Source organism: Rhinichthys klamathensis, unplaced genomic scaffold (assembly GCF_029890125.1).
Source record: "Rhinichthys klamathensis goyatoka isolate OS25496 unplaced genomic scaffold, OSU_Roscu_1.1 h1tg001190l_1, whole genome shotgun sequence".
Classification (NCBI taxonomy): Eukaryota; Metazoa; Chordata; class Actinopteri; order Cypriniformes; family Leuciscidae; genus Rhinichthys; species Rhinichthys klamathensis.
The window spans coordinates 28,706-46,457 of record NW_026607378.1 but is presented as its reverse complement, the minus strand read 5'-3'; the positions used below and the strand labels follow the sequence as shown (position 1 = coordinate 46,457).

The following is a 17,752-nucleotide window of genomic DNA, read 5'->3' as shown; positions in this document are numbered from 1 at the left end:
ACACTAGAGCCCCTTTCACACAGTGCGTTGATCCTGGGAAATTGCCATAAACTTGCTAGAGTGCCTTCTGTGTGAATGCAAACACGTCCTGGGACTGATGCCGGAATCAGTCCCGGAAACGTGCCTTGTGTGAACAAAAGCCAGGACCAATGGTGTAAGGGGTGTGTCGTAGTGATGAAGCTGAGATAATTCATCAGCTTAGTGGAACGGTATGCAATGCGCTAGTTTATGGTCGAATCAGAAAAAAAAAGCATGAGTGTTTCTTGAGAGAAATCGCAGATCATAAGCAAACTTAGACGCTGTGGAGGTATTACACGTCACATCCTGACGGGGATGTGTGAACGCATTCTCAAATTCCGGAAGATCACTGGCAGTGTGAATGAACCAAAATCAAATGATCCCGGGACACATTTTCCAGAATCTCTGTGTGAAAGGGGCTTAGAATGAACTTCACTGGTTCTTGCTGAAGCTCAAATGTGCTGCATAATACATGAGAATGAACCTTATTCGTTTTTGCTGAAGCTCAAACAGGCTGTATAACACTAGAATTAACCTCAGTGTTTTTTGTTAAAGCTCACACATGCTGTGTAACACGAGAATGAACCTCATTGGTTCTTTTGGATACTCAAAAAGTGCTGCATAACACAAGAATGAACATCACTGGTTCTCGAGGAAGCTCAAACATGCTGCGTAACACCAGTGTGTTGCTTTTTCGAACCACAATTGATTCGAATTTTCAAAAAAGCCAAGTTTCTCCCAACACCACCTCCAGTGTGAAATCCACTAATATGTGATTTTATGTATGTTTAATAAGGGTGGAAAAGAACAAGGAATAACTTTATTCTTATGAACCAATGGAATCGCCCAGTTGCATAAACTCCCACTCATACAAGTCTGGAGAATCATGTCTGTTAATGAAGAGGGAGGGATTATCATTAATTTGCCAAAATCTGTAGAGTACAAAAAGACCAAAGGGCAGCATCTCAACAGTGTGACTAGCTGTTGAACAATGGCAGGAAGTTGGTATGCTGTTCAGTCTCTGGCACTTTGTGTTTGGTTCGGTGCGTTCTGTCATGCTGTTCCAAAGTGGAGTAATCTTCCCCAGAATTCTCAAACTCTGATGTTCCAGCAAACTGACCAGCGGTTTCAACAACCAGTTCAACAGCAAGCTAGTCAACAGTTTTCTCCGCAGTTTCAACAGTCAGTTCAACAGCAAGCTAGTCAACGGTTTCCTCAGCCAGCTCAACAAGCTAGTCAGCAGTTTCCTCAGTCAGTTCAACAGCAAGCTAGTCAACGGTTTCCTCAGCCAGCTCAACAAGCTAGTCAACAGTTTCCTCAGCAGTTTCCCCAGTCGGTTCAACAGCAAGCTAGTCAACAGTTTCCCCAGTCGGTTCAACAGCAAGCTAGTCAACAGTTTCCCCAGTCAGTTCAACAGCAAGCTAGTCAACAGTTTCCTCAGCAGTTTCAGCCTAAGCAGCCAGTGGCACAGGCAGAGCCCCTTGACAAATGTACTGTAGCTGATTATGAGCAGATCCAATGTGGACCACCTGGTATCAGTGGTGCTGAGTGTGCAGCTATCAACTGCTGCTTTAATGGACAGCAGTGTTACTATGGGAAGGCAGGTAAGAGTGTTGAGTCAATGTAAAGGTTTTCATGTTAAACTGATCTTCAGCAATAACCTGCTCTTGTACCTTGTTTCAGTGACTGTCCAGTGTATAAGAGATGGTCAGTTTGTGGTAGTGGTGGCTAGAGACGTTACGCTGCCTCGATTGAGCCTGGATTCAGTCCGTCTCCTGGGTGGAAATGATCCAGCTTGCAGTCCTGTGGGATCCACACCTTTCTTTGCTATATATCAGTTCCCTGTCACTGCATGTGGCACAAGCATGATTGTGAGTAGCTGCTTGTGGTTTTGTTCTGCATGGCTTGGAATGGACTGGATGCCAACGGTTACTATTTGCAGGAGGACAGTGGATATGTGGTGTATGAAAACAGAATGACCTCCTCGTATGAAGTGGGTATGGGACAACTTGGTTCCATCACAAGGGACAGCCATTTTGAGTAAGTGATGCATGCTTTATCATAAATGTTAATCCTGGACAAATGCTTCAAGCTCACTGTTTGTTGTCCAGGCTTCTCTTCCAGTGTAGGTACTCTGGTACTTCTGTGGAAGCTCTGGTTGTGGAGGTCAACACTGTTCCTCCACCTCCACCAGTAGCTGCTCCTGGACCCCTCAGAGTGGAGCTTAGACTGGCAAATGGTCAATGTGTCACCAAAGGCTGTGCAGAAGGTAAGTGTTTGTCCCAAGTATGCCTAAAGCCTTTCTAAAACTCCAGTTTGCAGCAGTTTCAAGTTAAACACTGTATTCTTCCTCAGGGGACGAGGCGTACACGTCCTACTACAGTGATGCTGATTATCCGGTGACAAAAGTCTTGCGTGAACCTGTGTATGTTGAGGTGCACATTTTGGAGAGGACCGACCCCAACATTGTCTTGATGCTGGGACATTGCTGGGCGACATCAACCCCTAGTCCACTCAGTCTACCCCAGTGGGACCTTCTGGTTGATGGGTGAGTAAGGCCAGTCTTTATCCATCTAGTGTGCAGTAAGGTGTTTCTGACTGCCTCTTTGCCTTTCAGATGCCCTTACCAGGATGATCGTTACCTGACCACATTGGTTCCAGTGGCTGGATCATCTGGTCTTCAGTTCCCAACCCACTACAAGCGCTTTGTTGTGAAGATGTTCACATTTGTAGATCCAGCATCACTGGCTCCTCTGCAGGAAACGGTACAGTACCCAGTGTGTCAGTTTTCAACTGTCTCTTGGTTCCTAATGCCAGCTTTGGTTCTCCTCTCAGGTCTTCATCCATTGCAGTACAGAGGTGTGCCATCCCTCTTCTGGCTCTTGTCAGCAAAGTTGCTCCAGGCAAAGTCAGTGCTTCCTGTTATTTAAACTGTTTAATTTAGCTTGTGTTTTAAAAGTTGTGGGAGTGTTAATTTGTTTGTTTTCTTGCACTTTTAGGAAGGGACGTTCGTTTAAACACTACCACTTCTGGCCAAACTGTGGTTTCTAGTGGAGAAGTGAGACTGATTCTATGAGTATTTAATAAATGATATTAAACATTGTCCTTGTCTGACCACATTTTGTGCAACGCTACCAACATGAAATTGTTCTGGTTTTATTTGGTGTGTTGAGGACAGCTGTAACTTCCAGACTTCTACAAATCTCCCTGGGCCTCTATGGGAGGCAGGTGGATCATAAAGCACCTGTCAATTTGTTCTCATTGGTTCTTGCTGTAGCTCAAATGTGTTGCATAAAACAAATAAACCTCGTTGGTTCTTGCTGAAGCTCAAACGTGCTGTGTAATTCACTAGAATGAACCTCGTTGGTTCTTGCTGTAGCTCAAATGTGTTGCATAAAACAAATAAACCTCATTGGTTCTTGCTGAAGCTCAAACGTGCTGTGTAATTCACTAGAATGAACCTCGTTGGTTCTTGCTGTAGCTCAAATGTGTTGCATAAAACAAATGAACCTCGTTGGTTCTTGCCGAAGCTCAAATGTGCTGCGTAACACTAGAGCCCCTTTCACACAGTGCGTTGATCCTGGGAAATTGCCATAAACTTGCTAGAGTGCCTTCAATGTGAATGCAAACACGTCCTGGGACTGATGCTGGAATCAGTCCCGGAAACGTGCCTTGTGTGAACAAAAGCCAGGACCAATGGTGTAAGGGGTGTGTCGTAGTGATGAAGCTGAGATAATTCATCAGCTTAGTGGAACGGTATGCAATGCGCTAGTTTATGGTCGAATCAGAAAAAAAAAGCATGAGTGTTTCTTGAGAGAAATCGCAGATCATAAGCAAATTAGACGCTGTGGAGGTATCACACGTCGCATCCTGACGGGGATGTGTGAACGCATTCTCAAATTCCGAAAGATCACTGGCAGTGTGAATGAACCAAAATCAAATGATCCCGGGACACATTTTCCAGAATCTCTGTGTGAAAGGGGCTTAGAATGAACTTCACTGGTTCTTGCTGAAGCTCAAATGTGCTGCATAATACATGAGAATGAACCTTATTTGTTTTTGCTGAAGCTCAAACAGGCTGTATAACACTAGAATGAACCTCATTGGTTCTTTTGGATACTCAAAAAGTGCTGCATAACACAAGAATGAACATCACTGGTTCTCGAGGAAGCTCAAACATGCTGCGTAACACCAGTGTGTTGCTTTTTCGAACCACAATTGATTCGAATTTTCAAAAAAGCCAAGTTTCTCCCAACACCACCTCCAGTGTGAAATCCACTAATATGTGATTTTATGTATGTTTAATAAGGGTGGAAAAGAACAAGGAATAACTTTATTCTTATGAACCAATGGAATCGCCCAGTTGCATAAACTCCCACTCATACAAGTCTGGAGAATCATGTCTGTTAATGAAGAGGGAGGGATTATCATTAATTTGCCAAAATCTGTAGAGTACAAAAAGACCAAAGGGCAGCATCTCAACAGTGTGACTAGCTGTTGAACAATGGCAGGAAGTTGGTATGCTGTTCAGTCTCTGGCACTTTGTGTTTGGTTCGGTGCGTTCTGTCATGCTGTTCCAAAGTGGAGTAATCTTCCCCAGAATTCTCAAACTCTGATGTTCCAGCAAACTGACCAGCGGTTTCAACAACCAGTTCAACAGCAAGCTAGTCAACAGTTTTCTCCGCAGTTTCAACAGTCAGTTCAACAGCAAGCTAATCAACGGTTTCCTCAGCCAGTTCAACAGCAAGCTAGTCAACGGTTTCCTCAGTCAGTTCAACAGCAAGCTAGTCAACGGTTTCCTCAGCCGGCTCAACAAGCTAGTCAACAGTTTCCTCAGCAGTTTCCTCAGTCAGTTCAACAGCAAGCTAGTCAACGGTTTCCTCAGCCAGCTCAACAAGCTAGTCAGCAGTTTCCTCAGTCAGTTCAACAGCAAGCTAGTCAACGGTTTCCTCAGCCAGCTCAACAAGCTAGTCAACAGTTTCCTCAGCAGTTTCCCCAGTCGGTTCAACAGCAAGCTAGTCAACAGTTTCCCCAGTCGGTTCAACAGCAAGCTAGTCAACAGTTTCCCCAGTCAGTTCAACAGCAAGCTAGTCAACAGTTTCCTCAGCAGTTTCAGCCTAAGCAGCCAGTGGCACAGGCAGAGCCCCTTGACAAATGTACTGTAGCTGATTATGAGCAGATCCAATGTGGACCACCTGGTATCAGTGGTGCTGAGTGTGCAGCTATCAACTGCTGCTTTAATGGACAGCAGTGTTACTATGGGAAGGCAGGTAAGAGTGTTGAGTCAATGTAAAGGTGTTCATGTTAAACTGATCTTCAGCAATAACCTGCTCTTGTACCTTGTTTCAGTGACTGTCCAGTGTATAAGAGATGGTCAGTTTGTGGTAGTGGTGGCTAGAGACGTTACGCTGCCTCGATTGAGCCTGGATTCAGTCCGTCTCCTGGGTGGAAATGATCCAGCTTGCAGTCCTGTGGGATCCACACCTTTCTTTGCTATATATCAGTTCCCTGTCACTGCATGTGGCACAAGCATGATTGTGAGTAGCTGCTTGTGGTTTTGTTCTGCATGGCTTGGAATGGACTGGATGCCAACGGTTACTATTTGCAGGAGGACAGTGGATATGTGGTGTATGAAAACAGAATGACCTCCTCGTATGAAGTGGGTATGGGACAACTTGGTTCCATCACAAGGGACAGCCATTTTGAGTAAGTGATGCATGCTTTATCATAAATGTTAATCCTGGACAAATGCTTCAAGCTCACTGTTTGTTGTCCAGGCTTCTCTTCCAGTGTAGGTACTCTGGTACTTCTGTGGAAGCTCTGGTTGTGGAGGTCAACACTGTTCCTCCACCTCCACCAGTAGCTGCTCCTGGACCCCTCAGAGTGGAGCTTAGACTGGCAAATGGTCAATGTGTCACCAAAGGCTGTGCAGAAGGTAAGTGTTTGTCCCAAGTATGCCTAAAGCCTTTCTAAAACTCCAGTTTGCAGCAGTTTCAAGTTAAACACTGTATTCTTCCTCAGGGGACGAGGCGTACACGTCCTACTACAGTGATGCTGATTATCCGGTGACAAAAGTCTTGCGTGAACCTGTGTATGTTGAGGTGCACATTTTGGAGAGGACCGACCCCAACATTGTCTTGATGCTGGGACATTGCTGGGCGACATCAACCCCTAGTCCACTCAGTCTACCCCAGTGGGACCTTCTGGTTGATGGGTGAGTAAGGCCAGTCTTTATCCATCTAGTGTGCAGTAAGGTGTTTCTGACTGCCTCTTTGCCTTTCAGATGCCCTTACCAGGATGATCGTTACCTGACCACATTGGTTCCAGTGGCTGGATCATCTGGTCTTCGGTTCCCAACCCACTACAAGCGCTTTGTTGTGAAGATGTTCACATTTGTAGATCCAGCATCACTGGCTCCTCTGCAGGAAACGGTACAGTACCCAGTGTGTCAGTTTTCAACTGTCTCTTGGTTCCTAATGCCAGCTTTGGTTCTCCTCTCAGGTCTTCATCCATTGCAGTACAGAGGTGTGCCATCCCTCTTCTGGCTCTTGTCAGCAAAGTTGCTCCAGGCAAAGTCAGTGCTTCCTGTTATTTAAACGGTTTAATTTAGCTTGTGTTTTAAAAGTTGTGGGAGTGTTAATTTGTTTGTTTTCTTGCACTTTTAGGAAGGGACGTTCGTTTAAACACTACCACTTCTGGCCAAACTGTGGTTTCTAGTGGAGAAGTGAGACTGATTCTATGAGTATTTAATAAATGATATTAAACATTGTCCTTGTCTGACCACATTTTGTGCAACGCTACCAACATGAAATTGTTCTGGTTTTATTTGGTGTGTTGAGGACAGCTGTAACTTCCAGACTTCTACAAATCTCCCTGGGCCTCTATGGGAGGCAGGTGGATCATAAAGCACCTGTCAATTTGTTCTCATTGGTTCTTGCTGTAGCTCAAATGTGTTGCATAAAACAAATGAACCTCGTTGGTTCTTGCTGAAGCTCAAATGTGTTGCATAAAACAAATAAACCTCGTTGGTTCTTGCTGAAGCTCAAACGTGCTGTGTAATTCACTAGAATGAACCTCGTTGGTTCTTGCTGTAGCTCAAATGTGTTGCATAAAACAAATGAACCTCGTTGGTTCTTGCCGAAGCTCAAATGTGCTGCGTAACACTAGAGCCCCTTTCACACAGTGCGTTGATCCTGGGAAATTGCCATAAACTTGCTAGAGTGCCTTCAATGTGAATGCAAACACGTCCTGGGACTGATGCTGGAATCAGTCCCGGAAACGTGCCTTGTGTGAACAAAAGCCAGGACCAATGGTGTAAGGGGTGTGTCGTAGTGATGAAGCTGAGATAATTCATCAGCTTAGTGGAACGGTATGCAATGCGCTAGTTTATGGTCGAATCAGAAAAAAAAAGCATGAGTGTTTCTTGAGAGAAATCGCAGATCATAAGCAAACTTAGACGCTGTGGAGGTATCACACGTCGCATCCTGACGGGGATGTGTGAACGCATTCTCAAATTCCGAAAGATCACTGGCAGTGTGAATGAACCAAAATCAAATGATCCCGGGACACATTTTCCAGAATCTCTGTGTGAAAGGGGCTTAGAATGAACTTCACTGGTTCTTGCTGAAGCTCAAATGTGCTGCATAATACATGAGAATGAACCTTATTTGTTTTTGCTGAAGCTCAAACAGGCTGTATAACACTAGAATGAACCTCATTGGTTCTTTTGGATACTCAAAAAGTGCTGCATAACACAAGAATGAACATCACTGGTTCTCGAGGAAGCTCAAACATGCTGCGTAACACCAGTGTGTTGCTTTTTCGAACCACAATTGATTCGAATTTTCAAAAAAGCCAAGTTTCTCCCAACACCACCTCCAGTGTGAAATCCATTAATATGTGATTTTATGTATGTTTAATAAGGGTGGAAAAGAACAAGGAATAACTTTATTCTTATGAACCAATGGAATCGCCCAGTTGCATAAACTCCCACTCATACAAGTCTGGAGAATCATGTCTGTTAATGAAGAGGGAGGGATTATCATTAATTTGCCAAAATCTGTAGAGTACAAAAAGACCAGGGCAGCATCTCAACAGTGTGACTAGCTGTTGAACAATGGCAGGAAGTTGGTATGCTGTTCAGTCTCTGGCACTTTGTTTTTGGTTCGGTGCTTTCTGTCATGCTGTTCCAAAGTGGAGTAATCTTCCCCAGAATTCTCAAACTCTGATGTTCCAGCAAACTGACCAGCGGTTTCAACAACCAGTTCAACAGCAAGCTAGTCAACAGTTTTCTCCGCAGTTTCAACAGTCAGTTCAACAGCAAGCTAGTCAACGGTTTCCTCAGCCAGTTCAACAGCAAGCTAGTCAACGGTTTCCTCAGCCAGTTCAACAAGCTAGTCAACAGTTTCCTCAGTCAGTTCAACAGCAAGCTAGTCAAAGGTTTCCTCAGCCAGCTCAACAAGCTAGTCAACAGTTTCCTCAGCAGTTTCCTCAGTCAGTTCAACAGCAAGCTAGTCAACAGTTTCCTCAGCAGTTTCCTCAGTCAGTTCAACAGCAAGCTAGTCAACGGTTTCCTCAGCCAGCTCAACAAGCTAGTCAGCAGTTTCCTCAGTCCGTTCAACAGCAAGCTAGTCAACGGTTTCCTCAGCCAGCTCAACAAGCTAGTCAACAGTTTCCTCAGCAGTTTCAGCCTAAGCAGCCAGTGGCACAGGCAGAGCCCCTTGACAAATGTACTGTAGCTGATTATGAGCAGATCCAATGTGGACCACCTGGTATCAGTGGTGCTGAGTGTGCAGCTATCAACTGCTGCTTTAATGGACAGCAGTGTTACTATGGGAAGGCAGGTAAGAGTGTTGAGTCAATGTAAAGGTGTTCATGTTAAACTGATCTTCAGCAATAACCTGCTCTTGTACCTTGTTTCAGTGACTGTCCAGTGTATAAGAGATGGTCAGTTTGTGGTAGTGGTGGCTAGAGACGTTACGCTGCCTCGATTGAGCCTGGATTCAGTCCGTCTCCTGGGTGGAAATGATCCAGCTTGCAGTCCTGTGGGATCCACACCTTTCTTTGCTATATATCAGTTCCCTGTCACTGCATGTGGCACAAGCATGATTGTGAGTAGCTGCTTGTGGTTTTGTTCTGCATGGCTTGGAATGGACTGGATGCCAACGGTTACTATTTGCAGGAGGACAGTGGATATGTGGTGTATGAAAACAGAATGACCTCCTCGTATGAAGTGGGTATGGGACAACTTGGTTCCATCACAAGGGACAGCCATTTTGAGTAAGTGATGCATGCTTTATCATAAATGTTAATCCTGGACAAATGCTTCAAGCTCACTGTTTGTTGTCCAGGCTTCTCTTCCAGTGTAGGTACTCTGGTACTTCTGTGGAAGCTCTGGTTGTGGAGGTCAACACTGTTCCTCCACCTCCACCAGTAGCTGCTCCTGGACCCCTCAGAGTGGAGCTTAGACTGGCAAATGGTCAATGTGTCACCAAAGGCTGTGCAGAAGGTAAGTGTTTGTCCCAAGTATGCCTAAAGCCTTTCTAAAACTCCAGTTTGCAGCAGTTTCAAGTTAAACACTGTATTCTTCCTCAGGGGACGAGGCGTACACGTCCTACTACAGTGATGCTGATTATCCGGTGACAAAAGTCTTGCGTGAACCTGTGTATGTTGAGGTGCACATTTTGGAGAGGACCGACCCCAACATTGTCTTGATGCTGGGACATTGCTGGGCGACATCAACCCCTAGTCCACTCAGTCTACCCCAGTGGGACCTTCTGGTTGATGGGTGAGTAAGGCCAGTCTTTATCCATCTAGTGTGCAGTAAGGTGTTTCTGACTGCCTCTTTGCCTTTCAGATGCCCTTACCAGGATGATCGTTACCTGACCACATTGGTTCCAGTGGCTGGATCATCTGGTCTTCAGTTCCCAACCCACTACAAGCGCTTTGTTGTGAAGATGTTCACATTTGTAGATCCAGCATCACTGGCTCCTCTGCAGGAAACGGTACAGTACCCAGTGTGTCAGTTTTCAACTGTCTCTTGGTTCCTAATGCCAGCTTTGGTTCTCCTCTCAGGTCTTCATCCATTGCAGTACAGAGGTGTGCCATCCCTCTTCTGGCTCTTGTCAGCAAAGTTGCTCCAGGCAAAGTCAGTGCTTCCTGTTATTTAAACTGTTTAATTTAGCTTGTGTTTTAAAAGTTGTGGGAGTGTTAATTTGTTTGTTTTCTTGCACTTTTAGGAAGGGACGTTCGTTTAAACACTACCACTTCTGGCCAAACTGTGGTTTCTAGTGGAGAAGTGAGACTGATTCTATGAGTATTTAATAAATGATATTAAACATTGTCCTTGTCTGACCACATTTTGTGCAACGCTACCAACATGAAATTGTTCTGGTTTTATTTGGTGTGTTGAGGACAGCTGTAACTTCCAGACTTCTACAAATCTCCCTGGGCCTCTATGGGAGGCAGGTGGATCATAAAGCACCTGTCAATTTGTTCTCATTGGTTCTTGCTGTAGCTCAAATGTGTTGCATAAAACAAATGAACCTCGTTGGTTCTTGCTGAAGCTCAAATGTGTTGCATAAAACAAATAAACCTCGTTGGTTCTTGCTGAAGCTCAAACGTGCTGTGTAACACACTAGAATGAACCTCGTTGGTTCTTGCTGTAGCTCAAATGTGTTGCATAAAACAAATAAACCTCATTGGTTCTTGCTGAAGCTCAAACGTGCTGTGTAATTCACTAGAATGAACCTCGTTGGTTCTTGCTGTAGCTCAAATGTGTTGCATAAAACAAATGAACCTCGTTGGTTCTTGCCGAAGCTCAAATGTGCTGCGTAACACTAGAGCCCCTTTCACACAGTGCGTTGATCCTGGGAAATTGCCATAAACTTGCTAGAGTGCCTTCAATGTGAATGCAAACACGTCCTGGGACTGATGCTGGAATCAGTCCCGGAAACGTGCCTTGTGTGAACAAAAGCCAGGACCAATGGTGTAAGGGGTGTGTCGTAGTGATGAAGCTGAGATAATTCATCAGCTTAGTGGAACGGTATGCAATGCGCTAGTTTATGGTCGAATCAGAAAAAAAAAGCATGAGTGTTTCTTGAGAGAAATCGCAGATCATAAGCAAACTTAGACGCTGTGGAGGTATCACACGTCGCATCCTGACGGGGATGTGTGAACGCATTCTCAAATTCCGAAAGATCACTGGCAGTGTGAATGAACCAAAATCAAATGATCCCGGGACACATTTTCCAGAATCTCTGTGTGAAAGGGGCTTAGAATGAACTTCACTGGTTCTTGCTGAAGCTCAAATGTGCTGCATAATACATGAGAATGAACCTTATTTGTTTTTGCTGAAGCTCAAACAGGCTGTATAACACTAGAATGAACCTCATTGGTTCTTTTGGATACTCAAAAAGTGCTGCATAACACAAGAATGAACATCACTGGTTCTCGAGGAAGCTCAAACATGCTGCGTAACACCAGTGTGTTGCTTTTTCGAACCACAATTGATTCGAATTTTCAAAAAAGCCAAGTTTCTCCCAACACCACCTCCAGTGTGAAATCCACTAATATGTGATTTTATGTATGTTTAATAAGGGTGGAAAAGAACAAGGAATAACTTTATTCTTATGAACCAATGGAATCGCCCAGTTGCATAAACTCCCACTCATACAAGTCTGGAGAATCATGTCTGTTAATGAAGAGGGAGGGATTATCATTAATTTGCCAAAATCTGTAGAGTACAAAAAGACCAAAGGGCAGCATCTCAACAGTGTGACTAGCTGTTGAACAATGGCAGGAAGTTGGTATGCTGTTCAGTCTCTGGCACTTTGTGTTTGGTTCGGTGCGTTCTGTCATGCTGTTCCAAAGTGGAGTAATCTTCCCCAGAATTCTCAAACTCTGATGTTCCAGCAAACTGACCAGCGGTTTCAACAACCAGTTCAACAGCAAGCTAGTCAACAGTTTTCTCCGCAGTTTCAACAGTCAGTTCAACAGCAAGCTAATCAACGGTTTCCTCAGCCAGTTCAACAGCAAGCTAGTCAACGGTTTCCTCAGTCAGTTCAACAGCAAGCTAGTCAACGGTTTCCTCAGCCGGCTCAACAAGCTAGTCAACAGTTTCCTCAGCAGTTTCCTCAGTCAGTTCAACAGCAAGCTAGTCAACGGTTTCCTCAGCCAGCTCAACAAGCTAGTCAGCAGTTTCCTCAGTCAGTTCAACAGCAAGCTAGTCAACGGTTTCCTCAGCCAGCTCAACAAGCTAGTCAACAGTTTCCTCAGCAGTTTCCCCAGTCGGTTCAACAGCAAGCTAGTCAACAGTTTCCCCAGTCGGTTCAACAGCAAGCTAGTCAACAGTTTCCCCAGTCAGTTCAACAGCAAGCTAGTCAACAGTTTCCTCAGCAGTTTCAGCCTAAGCAGCCAGTGGCACAGGCAGAGCCCCTTGACAAATGTACTGTAGCTGATTATGAGCAGATCCAATGTGGACCACCTGGTATCAGTGGTGCTGAGTGTGCAGCTATCAACTGCTGCTTTAATGGACAGCAGTGTTACTATGGGAAGGCAGGTAAGAGTGTTGAGTCAATGTAAAGGTGTTCATGTTAAACTGATCTTCAGCAATAACCTGCTCTTGTACCTTGTTTCAGTGACTGTCCAGTGTATAAGAGATGGTCAGTTTGTGGTAGTGGTGGCTAGAGACGTTACGCTGCCTCGATTGAGCCTGGATTCAGTCCGTCTCCTGGGTGGAAATGATCCAGCTTGCAGTCCTGTGGGATCCACACCTTTCTTTGCTATATATCAGTTCCCTGTCACTGCATGTGGCACAAGCATGATTGTGAGTAGCTGCTTGTGGTTTTGTTCTGCATGGCTTGGAATGGACTGGATGCCAACGGTTACTATTTGCAGGAGGACAGTGGATATGTGGTGTATGAAAACAGAATGACCTCCTCGTATGAAGTGGGTATGGGACAACTTGGTTCCATCACAAGGGACAGCCATTTTGAGTAAGTGATGCATGCTTTATCATAAATGTTAATCCTGGACAAATGCTTCAAGCTCACTGTTTGTTGTCCAGGCTTCTCTTCCAGTGTAGGTACTCTGGTACTTCTGTGGAAGCTCTGGTTGTGGAGGTCAACACTGTTCCTCCACCTCCACCAGTAGCTGCTCCTGGACCCCTCAGAGTGGAGCTTAGACTGGCAAATGGTCAATGTGTCACCAAAGGCTGTGCAGAAGGTAAGTGTTTGTCCCAAGTATGCCTAAAGCCTTTCTAAAACTCCAGTTTGCAGCAGTTTCAAGTTAAACACTGTATTCTTCCTCAGGGGACGAGGCGTACACGTCCTACTACAGTGATGCTGATTATCCGGTGACAAAAGTCTTGCGTGAACCTGTGTATGTTGAGGTGCACATTTTGGAGAGGACCGACCCCAACATTGTCTTGATGCTGGGACATTGCTGGGCGACATCAACCCCTAGTCCACTCAGTCTACCCCAGTGGGACCTTCTGGTTGATGGGTGAGTAAGGCCAGTCTTTATCCATCTAGTGTGCAGTAAGGTGTTTCTGACTGCCTCTTTGCCTTTCAGATGCCCTTACCAGGATGATCGTTACCTGACCACATTGGTTCCAGTGGCTGGATCATCTGGTCTTCAGTTCCCAACCCACTACAAGCGCTTTGTTGTGAAGATGTTCACATTTGTAGATCCAGCATCACTGGCTCCTCTGCAGGAAACGGTACAGTACCCAGTGTGTCAGTTTTCAACTGTCTCTTGGTTCCTAATGCCAGCTTTGGTTCTCCTCTCAGGTCTTCATCCATTGCAGTACAGAGGTGTGCCATCCCTCTTCTGGCTCTTGTCAGCAAAGTTGCTCCAGGCAAAGTCAGTGCTTCCTGTTATTTAAACGGTTTAATTTAGCTTGTGTTTTAAAAGTTGTGGGAGTGTTAATTTGTTTGTTTTCTTGCACTTTTAGGAAGGGACGTTCGTTTAAACACTACCACTTCTGGCCAAACTGTGGTTTCTAGTGGAGAAGTGAGACTGATTCTATGAGTATTTAATAAATGATATTAAACATTGTCCTTGTCTGACCACATTTTGTGCAACGCTACCAACATGAAATTGTTCTGGTTTTATTTGGTGTGTTGAGGACAGCTGTAACTTCCAGACTTCTACAAATCTCCCTGGGCCTCTATGGGAGGCAGGTGGATCATAAAGCACCTGTCAATTTGTTCTCATTGGTTCTTGCTGTAGCTCAAATGTGTTGCATAAAACAAATGAACCTCGTTGGTTCTTGCTGAAGCTCAAATGTGTTGCATAAAACAAATAAACCTCGTTGGTTCTTGCTGAAGCTCAAACGTGCTGTGTAACACACTAGAATGAACCTCGTTGGTTCTTGCTGTAGCTCAAATGTGTTGCATAAAACAAATAAACCTCATTGGTTCTTGCTGAAGCTCAAACGTGCTGTGTAATTCACTAGAATGAACCTCGTTGGTTCTTGCTGTAGCTCAAATGTGTTGCATAAAACAAATGAACCTCGTTGGTTCTTGCCGAAGCTCAAATGTGCTGCGTAACACTAGAGCCCCTTTCACACAGTGCGTTGATCCTGGGAAATTGCCATAAACTTGCTAGAGTGCCTTCAATGTGAATGCAAACACGTCCTGGGACTGATGCTGGAATCAGTCCCGGAAACGTGCCTTGTGTGAACAAAAGCCAGGACCAATGGTGTAAGGGGTGTGTCGTAGTGATGAAGCTGAGATAATTCATCAGCTTAGTGGAACGGTATGCAATGCGCTAGTTCATGGTCGAATCAGAAAAAAAAAGCATGAGTGTTTCTTGAGAGAAATCGCAGATCATAAGCAAACTTAGACGCTGTGGAGGTATCACACGTCGCATCCTGACGGGGATGTGTGAACGCATTCTCAAATTCCGAAAGATCACTGGCAGTGTGAATGAACCAAAATCAAATGATCCCGGGACACATTTTCCAGAATCTCTGTGTGAAAGGGGCTTAGAATGAACTTCACTGGTTCTTGCTGAAGCTCAAATGTGCTGCATAATACATGAGAATGAACCTTATTTGTTTTTGCTGAAGCTCAAACAGGCTGTATAACACTAGAATGAACCTCATTGGTTCTTTTGGATACTCAAAAAGTGCTGCATAACACAAGAATGAACATCACTGGTTCTCGAGGAAGCTCAAACATGCTGCGTAACACCAGTGTGTTGCTTTTTCGAACCACAATTGATTCGAATTTTCAAAAAAGCCAAGTTTCTCCCAACACCACCTCCAGTGTGAAATCCATTAATATGTGATTTTATGTATGTTTAATAAGGGTGGAAAAGAACAAGGAATAACTTTATTCTTATGAACCAATGGAATCGCCCAGTTGCATAAACTCCCACTCATACAAGTCTGGAGAATCATGTCTGTTAATGAAGAGGGAGGGATTATCATTAATTTGCCAAAATCTGTAGAGTACAAAAAGACCAGGGCAGCATCTCAACAGTGTGACTAGCTGTTGAACAATGGCAGGAAGTTGGTATGCTGTTCAGTCTCTGGCACTTTGTTTTTGGTTCGGTGCTTTCTGTCATGCTGTTCCAAAGTGGAGTAATCTTCCCCAGAATTCTCAAACTCTGATGTTCCAGCAAACTGACCAGCGGTTTCAACAACCAGTTCAACAGCAAGCTAGTCAACAGTTTTCTCCGCAGTTTCAACAGTCAGTTCAACAGCAAGCTAGTCAACGGTTTCCTCAGCCAGTTCAACAGCAAGCTAGTCAACGGTTTCCTCAGCCAGTTCAACAAGCTAGTCAACAGTTTCCTCAGTCAGTTCAACAGCAAGCTAGTCAAAGGTTTCCTCAGCCAGCTCAACAAGCTAGTCAACAGTTTCCTCAGCAGTTTCCTCAGTCAGTTCAACAGCAAGCTAGTCAACAGTTTCCTCAGCAGTTTCCTCAGTCAGTTCAACAGCAAGCTAGTCAACGGTTTCCTCAGCCAGCTCAACAAGCTAGTCAGCAGTTTCCTCAGTCCGTTCAACAGCAAGCTAGTCAACGGTTTCCTCAGCCAGCTCAACAAGCTAGTCAACAGTTTCCTCAGCAGTTTCAGCCTAAGCAGCCAGTGGCACAGGCAGAGCCCCTTGACAAATGTACTGTAGCTGATTATGAGCAGATCCAATGTGGACCACCTGGTATCAGTGGTGCTGAGTGTGCAGCTATCAACTGCTGCTTTAATGGACAGCAGTGTTACTATGGGAAGGCAGGTAAGAGTGTTGAGTCAATGTAAAGGTGTTCATGTTAAACTGATCTTCAGCAATAACCTGCTCTTGTACCTTGTTTCAGTGACTGTCCAGTGTATAAGAGATGGTCAGTTTGTGGTAGTGGTGGCTAGAGACGTTACGCTGCCTCGATTGAGCCTGGATTCAGTCCGTCTCCTGGGTGGAAATGATCCAGCTTGCAGTCCTGTGGGATCCACACCTTTCTTTGCTATATATCAGTTCCCTGTCACTGCATGTGGCACAAGCATGATTGTGAGTAGCTGCTTGTGGTTTTGTTCTGCATGGCTTGGAATGGACTGGATGCCAACGGTTACTATTTGCAGGAGGACAGTGGATATGTGGTGTATGAAAACAGAATGACCTCCTCGTATGAAGTGGGTATGGGACAACTTGGTTCCATCACAAGGGACAGCCATTTTGAGTAAGTGATGCATGCTTTATCATAAATGTTAATCCTGGACAAATGCTTCAAGCTCACTGTTTGTTGTCCAGGCTTCTCTTCCAGTGTAGGTACTCTGGTACTTCTGTGGAAGCTCTGGTTGTGGAGGTCAACACTGTTCCTCCACCTCCACCAGTAGCTGCTCCTGGACCCCTCAGAGTGGAGCTTAGACTGGCAAATGGTCAATGTGTCACCAAAGGCTGTGCAGAAGGTAAGTGTTTGTCCCAAGTATGCCTAAAGCCTTTCTAAAACTCCAGTTTGCAGCAGTTTCAAGTTAAACACTGTATTCTTCCTCAGGGGACGAGGCGTACACGTCCTACTACAGTGATGCTGATTATCCGGTGACAAAAGTCTTGCGTGAACCTGTGTATGTTGAGGTGCACATTTTGGAGAGGACCGACCCCAACATTGTCTTGATGCTGGGACATTGCTGGGCGACATCAACCCCTAGTCCACTCAGTCTACCCCAGTGGGACCTTCTGGTTGATGGGTGAGTAAGGCCAGTCTTTATCCATCTAGTGTGCAGTAAGGTGTTTCTGACTGCCTCTTTGCCTTTCAGATGCCCTTACCAGGATGATCGTTACCTGACCACATTGGTTCCAGTGGCTGGATCATCTGGTCTTCAGTTCCCAACCCACTACAAGCGCTTTGTTGTGAAGATGTTCACATTTGTAGATCCAGCATCACTGGCTCCTCTGCAGGAAACGGTACAGTACCCAGTGTGTCAGTTTTCAACTGTCTCTTGGTTCCTAATGCCAGCTTTGGTTCTCCTCTCAGGTCTTCATCCATTGCAGTACAGAGGTGTGCCATCCCTCTTCTGGCTCTTGTCAGCAAAGTTGCTCCAGGCAAAGTCAGTGCTTCCTGTTATTTAAACGGTTTAATTTAGCTTGTGTTTTAAAAGTTGTGGGAGTGTTAATTTTTGTTTGTTTTCTTGCACTTTTAGGAAGGGACGTTCGTTTAAACACTACCACTTCTGGCCAAACTGTGGTTTCTAGTGGAGAAGTGAGACTGATTCTATGAGTATTTAATAAATGATATTAAACATT

General features: G+C 44.9%; 5 protein-coding genes across 5 annotated transcripts; all 5 read left to right on the top strand.

Moving 5' to 3' along the window:
* Window positions 1-923: 923 nt before the first annotated feature.
* On the top strand, window positions 924-3,120 carry LOC130079626 (zona pellucida sperm-binding protein 4-like). Its single transcript, XM_056244967.1, has 8 exons — window positions 924-1,622; window positions 1,702-1,889; window positions 1,961-2,058; window positions 2,130-2,287; window positions 2,374-2,566; window positions 2,636-2,783; window positions 2,854-2,926; window positions 3,018-3,120. Exons 1-8 carry the CDS (start codon window positions 1,010-1,012, stop codon window positions 3,092-3,094), a joined length of 1,548 nt encoding a protein of 515 aa, XP_056100942.1. The 5' UTR covers window positions 924-1,009; the 3' UTR covers window positions 3,095-3,120.
* A 1,318-nt stretch (window positions 3,121-4,438) lies between these two features.
* On the top strand, window positions 4,439-6,786 carry LOC130079639 (zona pellucida sperm-binding protein 4-like). The gene is made up of 8 exons (XM_056244982.1): window positions 4,439-5,288; window positions 5,368-5,555; window positions 5,627-5,724; window positions 5,796-5,953; window positions 6,040-6,232; window positions 6,302-6,449; window positions 6,520-6,592; window positions 6,684-6,786. The coding sequence occupies exons 1-8, from the start codon at window positions 4,523-4,525 to the stop codon at window positions 6,758-6,760; spliced, it is 1,701 nt and encodes a 566-aa protein (XP_056100957.1). The 5' UTR covers window positions 4,439-4,522; the 3' UTR covers window positions 6,761-6,786.
* Window positions 6,787-8,134: 1,348 nt separating this feature from the next.
* Window positions 8,135-10,359, top strand: LOC130079636 (zona pellucida sperm-binding protein 4-like). The gene is made up of 8 exons (XM_056244979.1): window positions 8,135-8,861; window positions 8,941-9,128; window positions 9,200-9,297; window positions 9,369-9,526; window positions 9,613-9,805; window positions 9,875-10,022; window positions 10,093-10,165; window positions 10,257-10,359. The coding sequence occupies exons 1-8, from the start codon at window positions 8,135-8,137 to the stop codon at window positions 10,331-10,333; spliced, it is 1,662 nt and encodes a 553-aa protein (XP_056100954.1). The 3' UTR covers window positions 10,334-10,359.
* Window positions 10,360-11,733: 1,374 nt separating this feature from the next.
* Window positions 11,734-14,075, top strand: LOC130079637 (zona pellucida sperm-binding protein 4-like). Its single transcript, XM_056244980.1, has 8 exons — window positions 11,734-12,577; window positions 12,657-12,844; window positions 12,916-13,013; window positions 13,085-13,242; window positions 13,329-13,521; window positions 13,591-13,738; window positions 13,809-13,881; window positions 13,973-14,075. Exons 1-8 carry the CDS (start codon window positions 11,812-11,814, stop codon window positions 14,047-14,049), a joined length of 1,701 nt encoding a protein of 566 aa, XP_056100955.1. The 5' UTR covers window positions 11,734-11,811; the 3' UTR covers window positions 14,050-14,075.
* Window positions 14,076-15,525: 1,450 nt separating this feature from the next.
* LOC130079644 (zona pellucida sperm-binding protein 4-like) lies at window positions 15,526-17,752 on the top strand. Its single transcript, XM_056244985.1, has 8 exons — window positions 15,526-16,252; window positions 16,332-16,519; window positions 16,591-16,688; window positions 16,760-16,917; window positions 17,004-17,196; window positions 17,266-17,413; window positions 17,484-17,556; window positions 17,650-17,752. Exons 1-8 carry the CDS (start codon window positions 15,526-15,528, stop codon window positions 17,724-17,726), a joined length of 1,662 nt encoding a protein of 553 aa, XP_056100960.1. The 3' UTR covers window positions 17,727-17,752.